Below are 12,957 nucleotides of genomic sequence, written 5' to 3'. Positions count from 1 at the left end.
GGGATGAAGGAAAGGTTCCCTCATCTTTATAATGTGCTGAATGATCAAGCTGTCCCTCAGCTATGGAGAGTTTGTTGTAAAAGTCAGTTAAAACCAAATACCCAGGGGTCTTACCAGAACTGCATCAGGATGGACACACCAGGAAATCATCTTAGGCCCAAAATGAAGCTCTAAAGAAACACTGTAAAATGTAAAGGAGGCCAGTATTTATTTAGGAGGGGAAATGGGTGTGATGTGTCTGGGGAAGAAGATTAAAACTTGGATTTCCGTGAATTTGAGAATGATGCCCATGAGAAATTAAATTTTGATTATGCTTTTCATATCTGTGCTGGCCCTGCTATTTTAAGTATTAATGCCTCTTGTTCTCTCCAGTGGCTGCTGATTTTTTAAAAGCCCTGACTACCACCACTGAGAATACTTTTGGCATGCCTGGTGTTCATCTCCAGAGCAGAAGATGCTGTTTGAAAGAAGGGATGCCTCATGCTTATCTCATTGTTACAAATATAAGTTCCTTTTAGATTATAAAGCGCTATATTCTCATTGTAGAAACAAAACAAAGAGTTGACAAATAAACAAGTCATTTGTTTAGGATGTAGGCATTTATATCAGGAAAAGGACAGTCAGTTCAGTATCAAAACAGGTAGGATTAGTCTGAGTGTATATGATTTATATGCTTTTGCTGAGGAGGGGGTGTCATTTGAGAAACTCTGAAGGAGACTGCTTAAAACAAAGGGATATACAATTGATTTTAATGAATTATTTATTTGCCTGCCCTCCTCTGCCATCCTCCCAGCTTCAACCCTCTACAGGGAGGGACCAAATTATTTTTGTTTTCCCACCTTCTAGAAGAATGCCTTGGCTTATAATTGCATTCAATAAACTTGTGTTGAATTGAATACACTTGTTTTAAGGATATGCTGAGAATTTATTACCACATAACTTCCCAGAGTAAATAGGTCTTTCAGGTTATTTGTGCATCTGCCCAAAGGTATTATTAAGCTGTCAGCATGTGTTTCTTGGATGGAATTAAATATTTTTTTCTAGAGTTTTCTAGTTACCTTCTGGCAGAAGCTACAGAAACATGGTATGAATGGTTTTGGGAAACATGAGTTCAGTCTTTAGCCACAGTCCCCTAGTCCAGTGGTCTTTGTGAGTCATCACCTGTAATTTGGTTGGAAGGGTGGTATTTCCAAGTTCCCTTTTCCTAGAGTTATCAGATCATCAGTCTCAGCTCCTCCTCTTGGGTCCCATTAATAACATATGTCTCCTTCACAGTTGAATCATAACCAGGAAAGTGTTGCATTTCAAAAAAAAATATTAACCTGAAGGGACTTGAGCGAATTAAAGCCTCTTGAAAAGAAGGATGGGAGAGAATAGATTTTATGAGCTGATCTAAGACACTTTAAAGAAATATGAAATTGGGGAATTGTAATGACATTTTTAGTATCTTTTAAGGAGCAAGAAGAGAAGTGAGGAATTTTACAAAAAAAAAATAATGTCTGTCTTCAGGAACACAGAGCCTGCTGTGTAATTTTCTAAGTTTGGGAATTTGTTTTTCAGGCTTGGAAAGGCGGGTGAGATGCAGTAGTCTGGGCTACCACCAGAGTCTAACATACTGCATGTCAGAATTTTACAAGGGTTAAGTGGGAAATTCCTACAAAGAGAATTAGGACTTTTATTTTTGTTCTCATTAATAATTTAAATCTATTTCTTTAATGGTTCAATTCAGTGACTGCCCTTGGTAAACATTATTCTTCATGCACCTGAGAGAGCTTGTTCTATTACATAAGGGTTAGCTTTATACATATATTTTCAAAAATCCTTCCAACATGGTAAAAGAAAACACCTTTACATACTCATTAAAATATTTAATAAAATACATGCGTGAGTCTCAGGTGTACACACCTGAGACATGTTTGCAATCAGTACATTCTTTTAACATCTTTCTCGTTTCTGGGAATACTGACATTTAAAGGTAGCTGAAAGTAGAGGATAAGGGTATTGTAAAAGAAACATCATGTTCTGTGACCTTCTTTGGTGCTTTCCTCTTGATCCTTTTGCATGAATTGTGCAGTGAGGCTATATCTCCACCAGAAAACCAGGAGTTAAGGACTGCCAAAAGTATGGTGACAGGTGTACAAGAACCCTGCACTGGGCTCTTAGATGATGAATGTCAGTACTGAGTTCTGTATCAGGTCAGATTCCTGTAATGTAAAGTTGTAACCTTTGATTTGCCTCATGAAGTAAATCCTGAAAGTAGGTGTAGGTTAATTAGATTAAAATATCTAAATGCAAAACAATAAAGTGGGGTCGTATGTAGGTAAAGTGGAGGGGATAGGGTAAGACAGGGTTCTAAACCTTGCTATTAAGAAGTAAAAGAGTGTTAGTCTACACTGAAGTATTCCAAAAATGTCACAGGCTTGAATGGGAAGGAACAGTTTGTGGACTTTCCATCTTTATTTTTATACTACCATTTTTAGGGAAAATATTAGGACAAGGACACAATATGGTGTGGTTGGCAGGATGGTAAGAAGACTATGGTAGCAACAATGATTCTCCTCCACTGTGAGGAGGGGGATCAATCCTGTAACTCTAGCCTGATTGCCCCAAACTTGAGAAAATTAAAGCTTTGTGAAGAGTGGAGGATGGAAGGAGGTGTAAGAAAGTCATGAGCTAATGGAATAAATATTAACTACTCAGGAGGTTGAGGTGGGAGGATCACTTGAGCCCAGGAGTTCAAGTCCAGCTGGGGCAACATAGAGAGACCCAGCCAAAAAAAAGGGAAGGAAGGAAGGAAGGAAGGCAGGAAGGAAGGAAAAAAAGTTTTAAGGGAGCTTTAAATACATTCTTAGTACATCCGTACACTTTTAGATTTTAGAATAGTCTTGCTTAATATACTTCAAAGATTTTCCTAGTCACAAGACATGCTGCTGTCTCTTCTCTGACATGTGGACCCTTCGTCAATAAATATTTATTTGACTAGTAAATTAATGAATTCTGAGAGCAAGAAATCATATGAAAAGAGTGGTTTGGGAAGGAAGGAAAGGTTTTACTTTTGATTATATTGCTAATCAGCTTTTCTTGTCTAACTCTTAACCTAGTTTCTTAGGTATTGGTTTTTATCTTTCTCCTTGTTCTCTTCTAATAATATTAGCATCAGTCACCACTAGCATCTGTGGAGGGATTACCATGCCAGGAATAGTGCTGAGTGCTCCATGTACATTATCTCACTGAGTCCTTTTTATACCAGTAAGAGCAAAGGCTGCCCTGAACCACCAGGTTCTATTCTTTTCCTTTTGACTCATTAAATAGGGCTGAGATAAAAGTGTGGAGGGGCCGAGTGAAGATGATAGACACTATATGCTGCCAACATGCTTAATTAACAGTTCTCAGCCACCTTGGTGTGAGGTAGGTAGAGGGCAGAGGGTAGGTCAGTGGAAGGGCTGGGGTAAGGCCGTATTCTAAACTTTCCTATCAAGAAGTGAAAGAGTGCTAGTCTACACAGAGGTGCTCCAAAAATGCTGCAGGTTCGAATGGGAAGGAACAATTTGGGAACTTTCAATCTGGAGATAATAGATTGGCTTTAGTGAACATAAAATGCTGTTTGAGTGTACATTTTTCTGAGGATATAGGGCCAAGGCATTCAATAGGTTTTCTGAGGATATAGGGCCAAAGCATTCAATAGTAGACCCATGCCAGCCAAAGCTTTAACCCTCCTGCTTGAATGAGTGCTTTTTTTTTTGAGGTGGAGTCTTGCTCTGTCACCCAGGCTGGAGTGCAGTGGCGTGATCTCGGCTCACTGCAACCGCCGCCTTCCAGGTTCAAGTGATTCTCCTGCCTTAGCCTCCCAAGTTGCTGGGATTACAGGCACAGGCACCCGCCATCATGCCTGGCTAATTTTTGTATTTTTAGTAGAGGTGGGGTTTCTCCATGTTGGCCAGGTTGGTCTCAAACTCCTGATCTCAGGTGATCCTCCCACCTTGGCCTCCCAAAGTGCTGGGATTACAGGCATGAGCCACCACACCTGGCTAATGAGTGCTTCTTAAAATCTGCATTTGACATAGAGATGGAAAGTAGAATGGTAGTTGCCAGGAGCTGGGGAAAGTAGGGGAATGAGGAGGTATTGTTTAATGGGTATGGAGTTTCAGACTTACCAAGATGACAAGAATTCTGCTGATGGCTGCAAAGCAATATGAAGGTACTTAATACCACTGACCTGTATACTTTAAAACTATTTAGTTGGCAAATTTTGTTATGTGTATTTTACCACAATTTTAAAAATTGAAAAAAAATCTGCATTTGAAATAATATTTAAGTGTATGCCTGGCATATAATAGGTGCTCAGTAGGTGACTGGTTGCTTACCTGTCCTGTTCTTTTGTTATCTGTAAAATGGGGATGATATTAGTACTTTATTGGCTTGTACCTCACAGGGTTGTTTGAGAGATCCAGTAAGCTAATGGACATGTAAGGACTTTCATTCATTCTACAGTCCTTTATCTGGGACCTACCAATTGTTAGGCTTTATTCTACATTCAAGAGATGCTGTAATAAACAAAACAGATGTGATCTCTGTGCTGTGGACCTCACAGTTCAGGTCATGAATTTTAATGAACTGTAAAGTGCTATACTCAGAAAAGTATGGAGGTAGACATGTCTCCACAAGTCTGTTGAAGTACATTCTGGTCCTCCACTTTAAAATTACAGGGTTGGGCTTCATGGACCCTAATGTTCTCTGGTATCTGTTGAACTCAAGAAGGGTCTGCTCTTTGTCTTTGTTATCTCTGTATCCCCAGAGTTCAGCACAGATCTCGGCTCCATCTCTGTTTATCTAACATACCCAGATCTAGCCATAGTGGAAGTAAATCCTTTTTAAATGTGCGTATGACCTGACATATCCAGGAACTAGTGTTACAGGTAACTTGGGTAGACAAAAGGAGCCTGGATTGTGTTGAGAGAGGTGCCAGAAGGGAACAGAGGGGTGGCTTTTTAGTTTCCAAGAGCAGGAGGCTGGCTGAGCCTCTGCTCCTTACCTCCCCTCTGCAGATATAAACGACCCTGGTGATGATCCGGCAGCTGCACGTCTGAAGCCTTCCCTCTTGCTTTTGTTGTATATTTTGCAGAAAAGAGTGGTGGGAGGGGTGAGGTTAATGCATTGAGTGTGAGTAATTAGTCATTCAAACCATCGACATTTACAATGACAGGATTTGAGTGCCTACGTTATTGTGCACCGCTCTAATAGTTTATCCCTGAAATTTTCTGCCTGTATAATGTTTCTTAAAATATATCACAGAAACATAAAAGATTTAATGTAGTGCTTTGTACATCCATTAGAGTTTGAAGTCAACTGAACCTCCTCAATGATCTATCCTGGATGCTGACTGTAATTCTGTTCTTAATTGCTATTCAAATGAGGAAAGGAGGGCAAGTCAGGGGCTTGGAACCTGGTCAGCTGCAAAGTTGGCTGTGAGACCCACACAGAATGTTTCATTAAAGTACATATGCACACTTGAGTAACTGATATATTTATTTGCAATGAAAATTGTGCTGTTAGAATATCAAAGGTGTTAGCCTGAGGAAGCAAGTGTTCTGATTTTGCCCAGCCAGCCTCTGTACTTACTGGAGGATGTGCTTTCTACCAACACACATCTTTTCTACTCCTGTTCTGTCCCTCTGTTTCCCAAGCAGAGAACAGGTGTCCTGTCTTTGAGGTCTATCACGTAACCTTAAAATGCTGTAGTTTCATATTCGTGCATTTAATATCTTTACATCTTGGCAACTTCTCTTATTTTCCAGGTAATGTTTTAAAATTCTCTTGGTTCATTCACATGTCAGATTTGATTCTGATGTTTTACATTTCTGATTTTTTTTTCAGCCTGTGTTGCATCCTAAGATGCATCATTAAGACCTGTGAGGGGTCTTATTATAGGATGTATATTAACACATTTGCAAATGTTTCTCAGCTTTCAGACAGCACACTTTAATTGAGAAAACTCTCTTTGTATGTGTCCATTTGTGTGTTTTCATCAGTTCCTTCTGGATACACAAAACAATAACTGTGTAGTGTAGATGCAGAGCAAAGAGAGCTCCATCTACATTGGATGAGAATGACTTGACCTAATTTATAGATGTGGTCAGCTAAAGTAGCTCAGTAGTGAGCATTGTATCTCATGGCTCCTTTTAGAAGCTAGTTGGGACCAGTTGGGCTGTCTAATCTACAGACAGGACTCACCTCCTGGAGTCAACATAAATTAGGAAATCCACATAGAATGCAAGGAAGGCCACAAAGCTGATGTGGGGACTGAAATTACTTTGCTGCAGCCTTGTTACTTCATAGGCCTTCCTGGAGGAGGTGGACCTGTGAGATGTTCACATGGACAAGTGCTGGCTTTCACCACGTATCTGAAAACAAAAGATGAACCTGACTGTCAGGTGACCTTTATGAGTTTTGGTCCCACAGAATCTCAGCATGAAATTCTTCCACATACTCCATCACTAGCACCAAATAAGCTGCCTTGGTGTGGGATATTTTCTAGGTGTTTGTTGGGGAGCTGAAAGAAGGGTAACCTGAAAAAGGTAGAGAACAGAGAAGGGTTTCTAAAGACTGTGGGCCTGGGGGGTTTTTGCCATTAAATCGAATGTAGTAGTCCGGCCTCCTGAATGGATAAATTCTGATTTTCATGTTCATTATCGAGTTGGCAGTGCTTCTTATGTTTGTTGCCTGGACACCTGACTCAGTGAAGCAGTGAGACAACACAGCAAATGGAGGCACTGCAAAGACCCAGAAGGCCCCACAGCTTGGCAGAGCTGAAACCTGCCTCCTAGCCAGGAGTTGTGCTGATGCTCTGTAATGCCATCCCTTTAGCATGCCTCCTTCTCTGGGGACCATCTCCCTGATTCTTTTCCTGGACCCTTGCCTCGAAGGCAAAGTGGCTGAATAGGCTTTGCTGGGTACAACTTCTATCAGTCCTGAGGGGAGCTTGATTTAAGATTCTTCTCAGAAGCTTTTTGCTTTCTCCTTGCTGTCTGGACCAGCCTTCTAGAATCCTAAAGTTGACCTGAAGCCAAGAAGAAAATTCTGGCGATGGGAGAAGTGGAGCCACTTAAATTACTTACATGATGGTAAAGAATCTTAGATGCTCCCCATCTTTCTCAGTCTGCTTTATTTCCTTGGCTCCTCTTGAGCCATGTTTTCCTTTTTGTTTCATTTATCATTTGTGACCATCAGAAGATGAAAGAATTAGAATAACACTCACCTACGTGGGGCATGATGAGGAATAATAGTTATGATGCCTCTGGGCCCTTTGTATTTTAGACATTTAATGTACATTATCTCTCATCCTGAAGATAACCCTGCATGGCAAGCTTTTTATTCCAGTTTTGCTGAAGAGGAAGCTGAGGCTCAGAGTATTGAAGTAACCTGCCTCAGATCACACAGCTAATAAGTGGTAAAACTAAGTTTTTTGTTTTTTTGTTTTTTGAGACGGAGTTTCACTCCTGTTGCCCAGGCTAGAGTGCAGTGGTGCAATCTTGGCTCACTGCACCCTCTACCTCCCAGGTTCAAGTGATTCTCCTGCCTCAGCCTCCCGAGTAGCTGGGATTACAGGTGTGCACCACCACACACACACAGCTAATTTTGTATTTTCAATAGAGACTGTGTTTCTCCATGTTGGTCAGGCTGGTCTTGAACTCCTGACCTCAGGTGATCTGCCCACCTCAGCCTCCCAAAGTGTTGGGATTACAGGTGTGAGCCACCGCACCTGGCCTAGAACTCAGATTTTAAATCACCTGTTGTCTTGACTCAAACACTCATTCCATTTTTACTATACCACTCTGCTTCAGATGAGAAAATAAACAAAAACAAAAACAAAAAATAGTCTCTGAACATTGATGAGGATGTGGAGCAACTGGAACTTTCATACTCTGCTGGTGGGAATATAAATGGATACAGCCACTTTGAAATACTGTTGGCAGTATCTACTGAAGCTAAATATACATACACCCTATGATCCCAAAAACAGAATCCTAGGACTATCCCCAATAGAAATATGTACATTTTTGTACCAAAATGTTGTACATAATGCTCATAGCAGCATTATCTATAGTAGTTCAAAGTTAGAAACAATCCAAATGTTCATCAACAGATAAATAAAATGTAATATTTCCACACAATGGAAATTGCTATAGCAGTGGGAAGAACAATGCATTGTTACATGTAACAGAGCAGATGACACTCCATACATGTGTGAAAAGGCACAAAAGAGTATGTGTTGTATGAGTCCATGTATATAAAGGTAAAAAAATAGGTAAAACAAATCTGTGGACTGGAATTCAGAATAGTGGTTACCTTTGAGGGGTGAGGTAAATGACAGGGATGAGAACCTGAGAAAGGCATTTGGGGTGCCAGTCATGTTCTGTATTGTGATCTGAAAGGTAATTACCCAGTTGTGAATTGTGTTCACTTTGTAAACATTCTTTGTGTTGTACCCTTAAGATTTATACACTTTATTACATGTATGTTATAGTAAATGAAAATGCTTCCCCCCTAAATCCTCTGAGCAGGCAAATGGTAATAATAATGGAAGCTACTAGTTATCAGATGTCTGCTATGCCTTGGTTTCCTCATCTATAAGACGTAGAGAATATTAGAATATGCTTCATTGCCTTCTTGTGAGGAGACAGTGAGAGAAGTCACATTGGATGATTGGCAGAGTAACTAATAAACATCAGTGATTGTGGTTATGTGCCCACCACTGTTCTGGTGCTTTACATAAGTCATATCACTGGATCGGTTCTTACCGCTTTGCCATACGGTAACATTGTTCCCATTTTTCAAATGAGGAAAATGAAGACTCTTAGGATTTAAGTCCCTTGCCAAGGTCACACAGCTAGTAAGTGGCAGAGTATGATTTCATTTCCAAGGAGTTGATGATCAGTTTCTGAGGAGATGGAAGCCATTTTATGATGGACAAATAGAGGACGGTGTAAGACAAAATGGAAAGTTGCGAATTATGGGCTGCGTTTGGGGCCAGGAAATCTGGGTGCAGGCCTGGACTTTGCCCCCATTTTTCTATGATAACAGAGAAGTAACTGGACATCTCTGGGCTTCATCTCGAATGTGAGTGTTGAGCTAGATTTTGTTCCCTTATGTGCCTTCTGGCTCTGCAATTTTGCAATTCTCCATGTTTGTCATCCCATACAGGGCATCTTCATGACCTGACTTCATGAGCTTAAATTCATTTTTCATGTAAAACCCTATTCCAGCATTTTCTCAGAACTGTCCCTAAATCTCCCTATCCTATAAGCAGAAGTAATTGCTTCTGTATTGCATGATCACTGCCCTATACCAGCTGTTTACCTGTCTGTGTCCTCTATAGACTATAAGCTCCCTGAGGATAGGGATTCATTCATTTCTTTATTCTCATACATGCTACCTGGAACATTCACACCAGCCAGAAATCTTTGTTTAATTAAATATTTTAATCAAGAGAAAGTCCTTTTTGAGTAATATGTGAGTGGACAGCCTCAGGCGGTGCTGGACCTAACGTGGAGACCTAGAGAAAAGTTTGCCTCCATGTTTTTTGTTTTATTAGAGGTCTGGGAGAAACAATAACAGAATGGCTAGATTAAAAAAAAAAAAGACATTAGATGACTTTGCAGCTCCCTAGCATGTACCTGTAAAATCTAAAATTTGATCAGTGATTAAGCATCAGTGAAAATTTAAACCCTTCCCATATTGAACAACCCCACTTAATTTAATGTCATTTTATTTTATGAGATAGTTAATAAACAGGTACTGTATTTGATCTTGTGAGTGTAGTCCTCTATATTTAGCTTTTTCAGCTTTAATGGAACTATAATTTTAATCATGATTATTACTTTACATTTTAATTATAATTTGGTGTGGCTTAAGTATACATTTCTGAGAGTGATTGTGTAATGAAAACAGGAATTAGCTTTTCATTAACAAAATAATGGGAGAGTTCCTACTGCATTCTACTCTGTGTTCAAAATCTATGGGCTGGCCTAAAAATAGAAAGAGGAGTTTAACATTTTGGTTAAAAACATGCTTCTAAATTGGCTGTGTTCACAACCCAGTGTCTTCCTCCATCTTGCTTTATCTTCTTCTCTTTCTTTTCAAAAAAATTAATAAACTTTTAAAAGAGACTTTGTGTCTGAGATTTCAAAAGGCTTTTTCAATTGTTTTTATTTTTATTTAGATAATTAGCACCATGGAGCCTCAGGTGTCAAATGGTCCGACATCCAATACAAGCAATGGACCCTCCAGCAACAACAGAAACTGTCCTTCTCCCATGCAAACAGGGGCAACCACAGATGACAGCAAAACCAACCTCATCGTCAACTATTTACCCCAGAATATGACCCAAGAAGAATTCAGGAGTCTCTTCGGGAGCATTGGTGAAATAGAATCCTGCAAACTTGTGAGAGACAAAATTACAGGTATGCACAGGATTTGAAGCTATGTTGTTCCATTAGATGTGCAGATCTTAGCAGAAATGCACATGTGTGATGGTGCACCTGAATGTCTATATCATGTACCCTGCATGCAAGATGGCATGGATACACAGTCATAAACTCACACTACATACACCACATAAGACCTTATTGTAGATTGGTACTGCTGGGGAGCAGATGAAGATTTTGGTACATCTTCATCTTCATGTAAAATGATCCTTTGATTTTGTCTCCTTTTATTCTTAATCAGCCATTCCTTCCCTTTGTTCTATAGTTTCCAGTCCCACAACTCTGCCCTCCCTATACTATACACTAGTTTTTGCTCATGTATTCTTCTCCTCTCAATATTTGCTTCATGTGTGCCCAGTGTTCTTCCATGTGCCTGAAACAAGTGTTTTAAAGGGGGCCACTGTGGATGTGTGGACAGTTGACACAACTGCCCTTGTCCCTGGGGAGAAACAGGCCCTAAGGATAGCAGATTATTCTGGAATACAACTACTCTGCAGTAGGAGGGAAATGCTTAATGAAGATCTGCATTTGAGGTATTTTGTTTTATTTTATCTGTCTGTTCGTTTTGAAGATACTCTTTGAGATGTGAGGGCATTTTTACTTGAAAGTGAATCAACACCCTATACAACTTCAATACATGAGATTTTTAGGTTCTGATTTTCTCCTAATTGACAACTGTTCATTGAGAACCAAATGTTTGCCAGACACTGACACTATAATTCTTTGGGGGAAAGTTTCCCTATAATCTTATTGGCAGTGAGAATATTTTCTTAGAAATATATTAGGCTACGTAATGATGGCAGTGAAGCTGCTACTCTCTGATACTCCACTCCTGAAATCATTCATATCCAACTCAAATACTTGTCAGTTTTGAGTATTGACTTTTGTTTCCCTTTCCCTAGACAGTTTAATTAATCAGCAACTGTCCTAGAGTTTTTTTTTTTTAAAAAAGGAAGCTGCATCATTAAAATAGGGATATACATCATCTTTATTTTAAATCAGAGAATACATTCTATATGTGTGTGTGTAGATATATACATTCTTCTGTTCTCATAATTCACATGTAAATCTTTTCCCCTTATAAATTAAGTAGTTTGCAAAATCATAAAACTTAAATACCACTGCTACTTTCCAAAATACAAGTCACCTAACACTCCAGACATAATTTTCTTATTTGAAAAACTGGAAGATAATGCTTGTCTCAAAGGGCTTATTGTGAGGATTAAATGAGAGACTAGATATATTGCATCTAGCACAATGTCTACTGCACAGTGGTCCCTCAGTAAATAAATCTATTATTGTAAGTACAGCTAGTATGCTTCAAGGAAAGTGGCCAGAACAGAAAAAACAGTATCTATCGAATTCTCCAAATAGGGCCAGGCTTTGATGATCTTGTACCAGAGCACTGGAACATCTATCCTTAAACAGAATTTCCCATACGTTCAGAAAGCCAATATTTAGATTCCTGAATAATCTTTATATAATAGGATGATAATTCAAACCAAATTAAAACCAGTTAACCATATGATTCTTCCTCCTACTCCTATATAGAAAATGTATTTTTAGTATAGCCTTACCTTCAAAATACAGACTCTGCCAGCTATATTAGTGAATATTATTAATCACCTTTTCAGAATTCCTTCAGAACTGTAGCGAGATTTTTGAGAAGTACTGATTCATGGTGTTGTTCCTTGTTTTCTAAAGACACATGTTTAAACAAGCAGATTCCTTTACTGAAAGAATGCTAATTTGGTAGTTCACCGAGTGGATTTGAATAGGAGTGACAGCTTCGAAGACAGCCTTTAATTTGGTATACAAAACCAAAATTGTCAACTTTGGTTTGTTTAGCACCCTCTCCAGCACAAGCAGAGACATACAGTAGCATCTGAGCTTAAAGAAGAAGCTTATGGGGTTGAAAGCAGAAATACAATTCAGGCATAAATTTATAATTATGCATTCTTCTTAAATTCAGGCCCAAAAAATTTTTATTTGTAGAGAGCTTATGGGAATGAGGCAGGGAAATATAGAGAGAGACCAGAGATATTTGCCCTCATTTGATAGCAGTGTTTAATAAAAGTAAAACTTGTGGTTGTAAAGAGTGCTTATTAAATTCTTCATTTACACTACCTAATTAATTCTAGCATTTTAAATTAACAGTGAAACTAGTCCCTGCTGTACCATTCCATAGATGCAGCATATTTCCTCCATCCACCCGTTGTTCAGGTTTAATTGGCTATGCTAAAAGTCAGAGAAGGAGGGAGAGATAGGGCTGTGGGGAAATGGGGAAGGAGTGGGAATTGCTCTAGCTGAGGACCTCCCCGAGGCCAACATTTGGGGTTAGGTCACAATGCAGGCTGGAAGAGGTGAGGTATATCACACCAGGCAAGTGGAGAGGCTGCAGCTGGTGGTTCAGAAGTCAGGGTAAATGACATCATGGGTATTTTTGTTGCCCTGATTTTTAACATCCTAGTCC

General features: G+C 39.4%; 1 protein-coding gene across 19 annotated transcripts in view; it reads left to right on the top strand.

Annotated features, from left to right (window-relative positions):
• ELAVL4 (ELAV like RNA binding protein 4) overlaps window positions 1-12,957 on the top strand; it is a 156,083-nt gene that overhangs the window by 86,663 nt on the left and 56,463 nt on the right. For 16 of the 19 annotated variants that reach the window (XM_008954947.4, XM_003829569.5, XM_034964853.3 and 13 more), the window contains exon 2: window positions 10,220-10,460. In XM_008954947.4, coding sequence (XP_008953195.1) covers window positions 10,220-10,460 — 241 coding nt within the window. Of the gene's footprint in view, window positions 1-7,034; window positions 7,122-10,219; window positions 10,461-12,957 lie in introns of all 19 variants that reach the window. The other 3 variants (XM_034964866.3, XM_063601166.1, XM_034964874.3) reach the window with 1 other exon arrangement.

Source organism: Pan paniscus, chromosome 1 (genome assembly GCF_029289425.2).
Source record: "Pan paniscus chromosome 1, NHGRI_mPanPan1-v2.0_pri, whole genome shotgun sequence".
Lineage (NCBI taxonomy): Eukaryota > Metazoa > Chordata > Mammalia > Primates > Hominidae > Pan > Pan paniscus.
The sequence above is the reverse complement of the archived record's forward strand: the minus strand, read 5'-3'. Positions and strand labels throughout refer to the sequence as shown.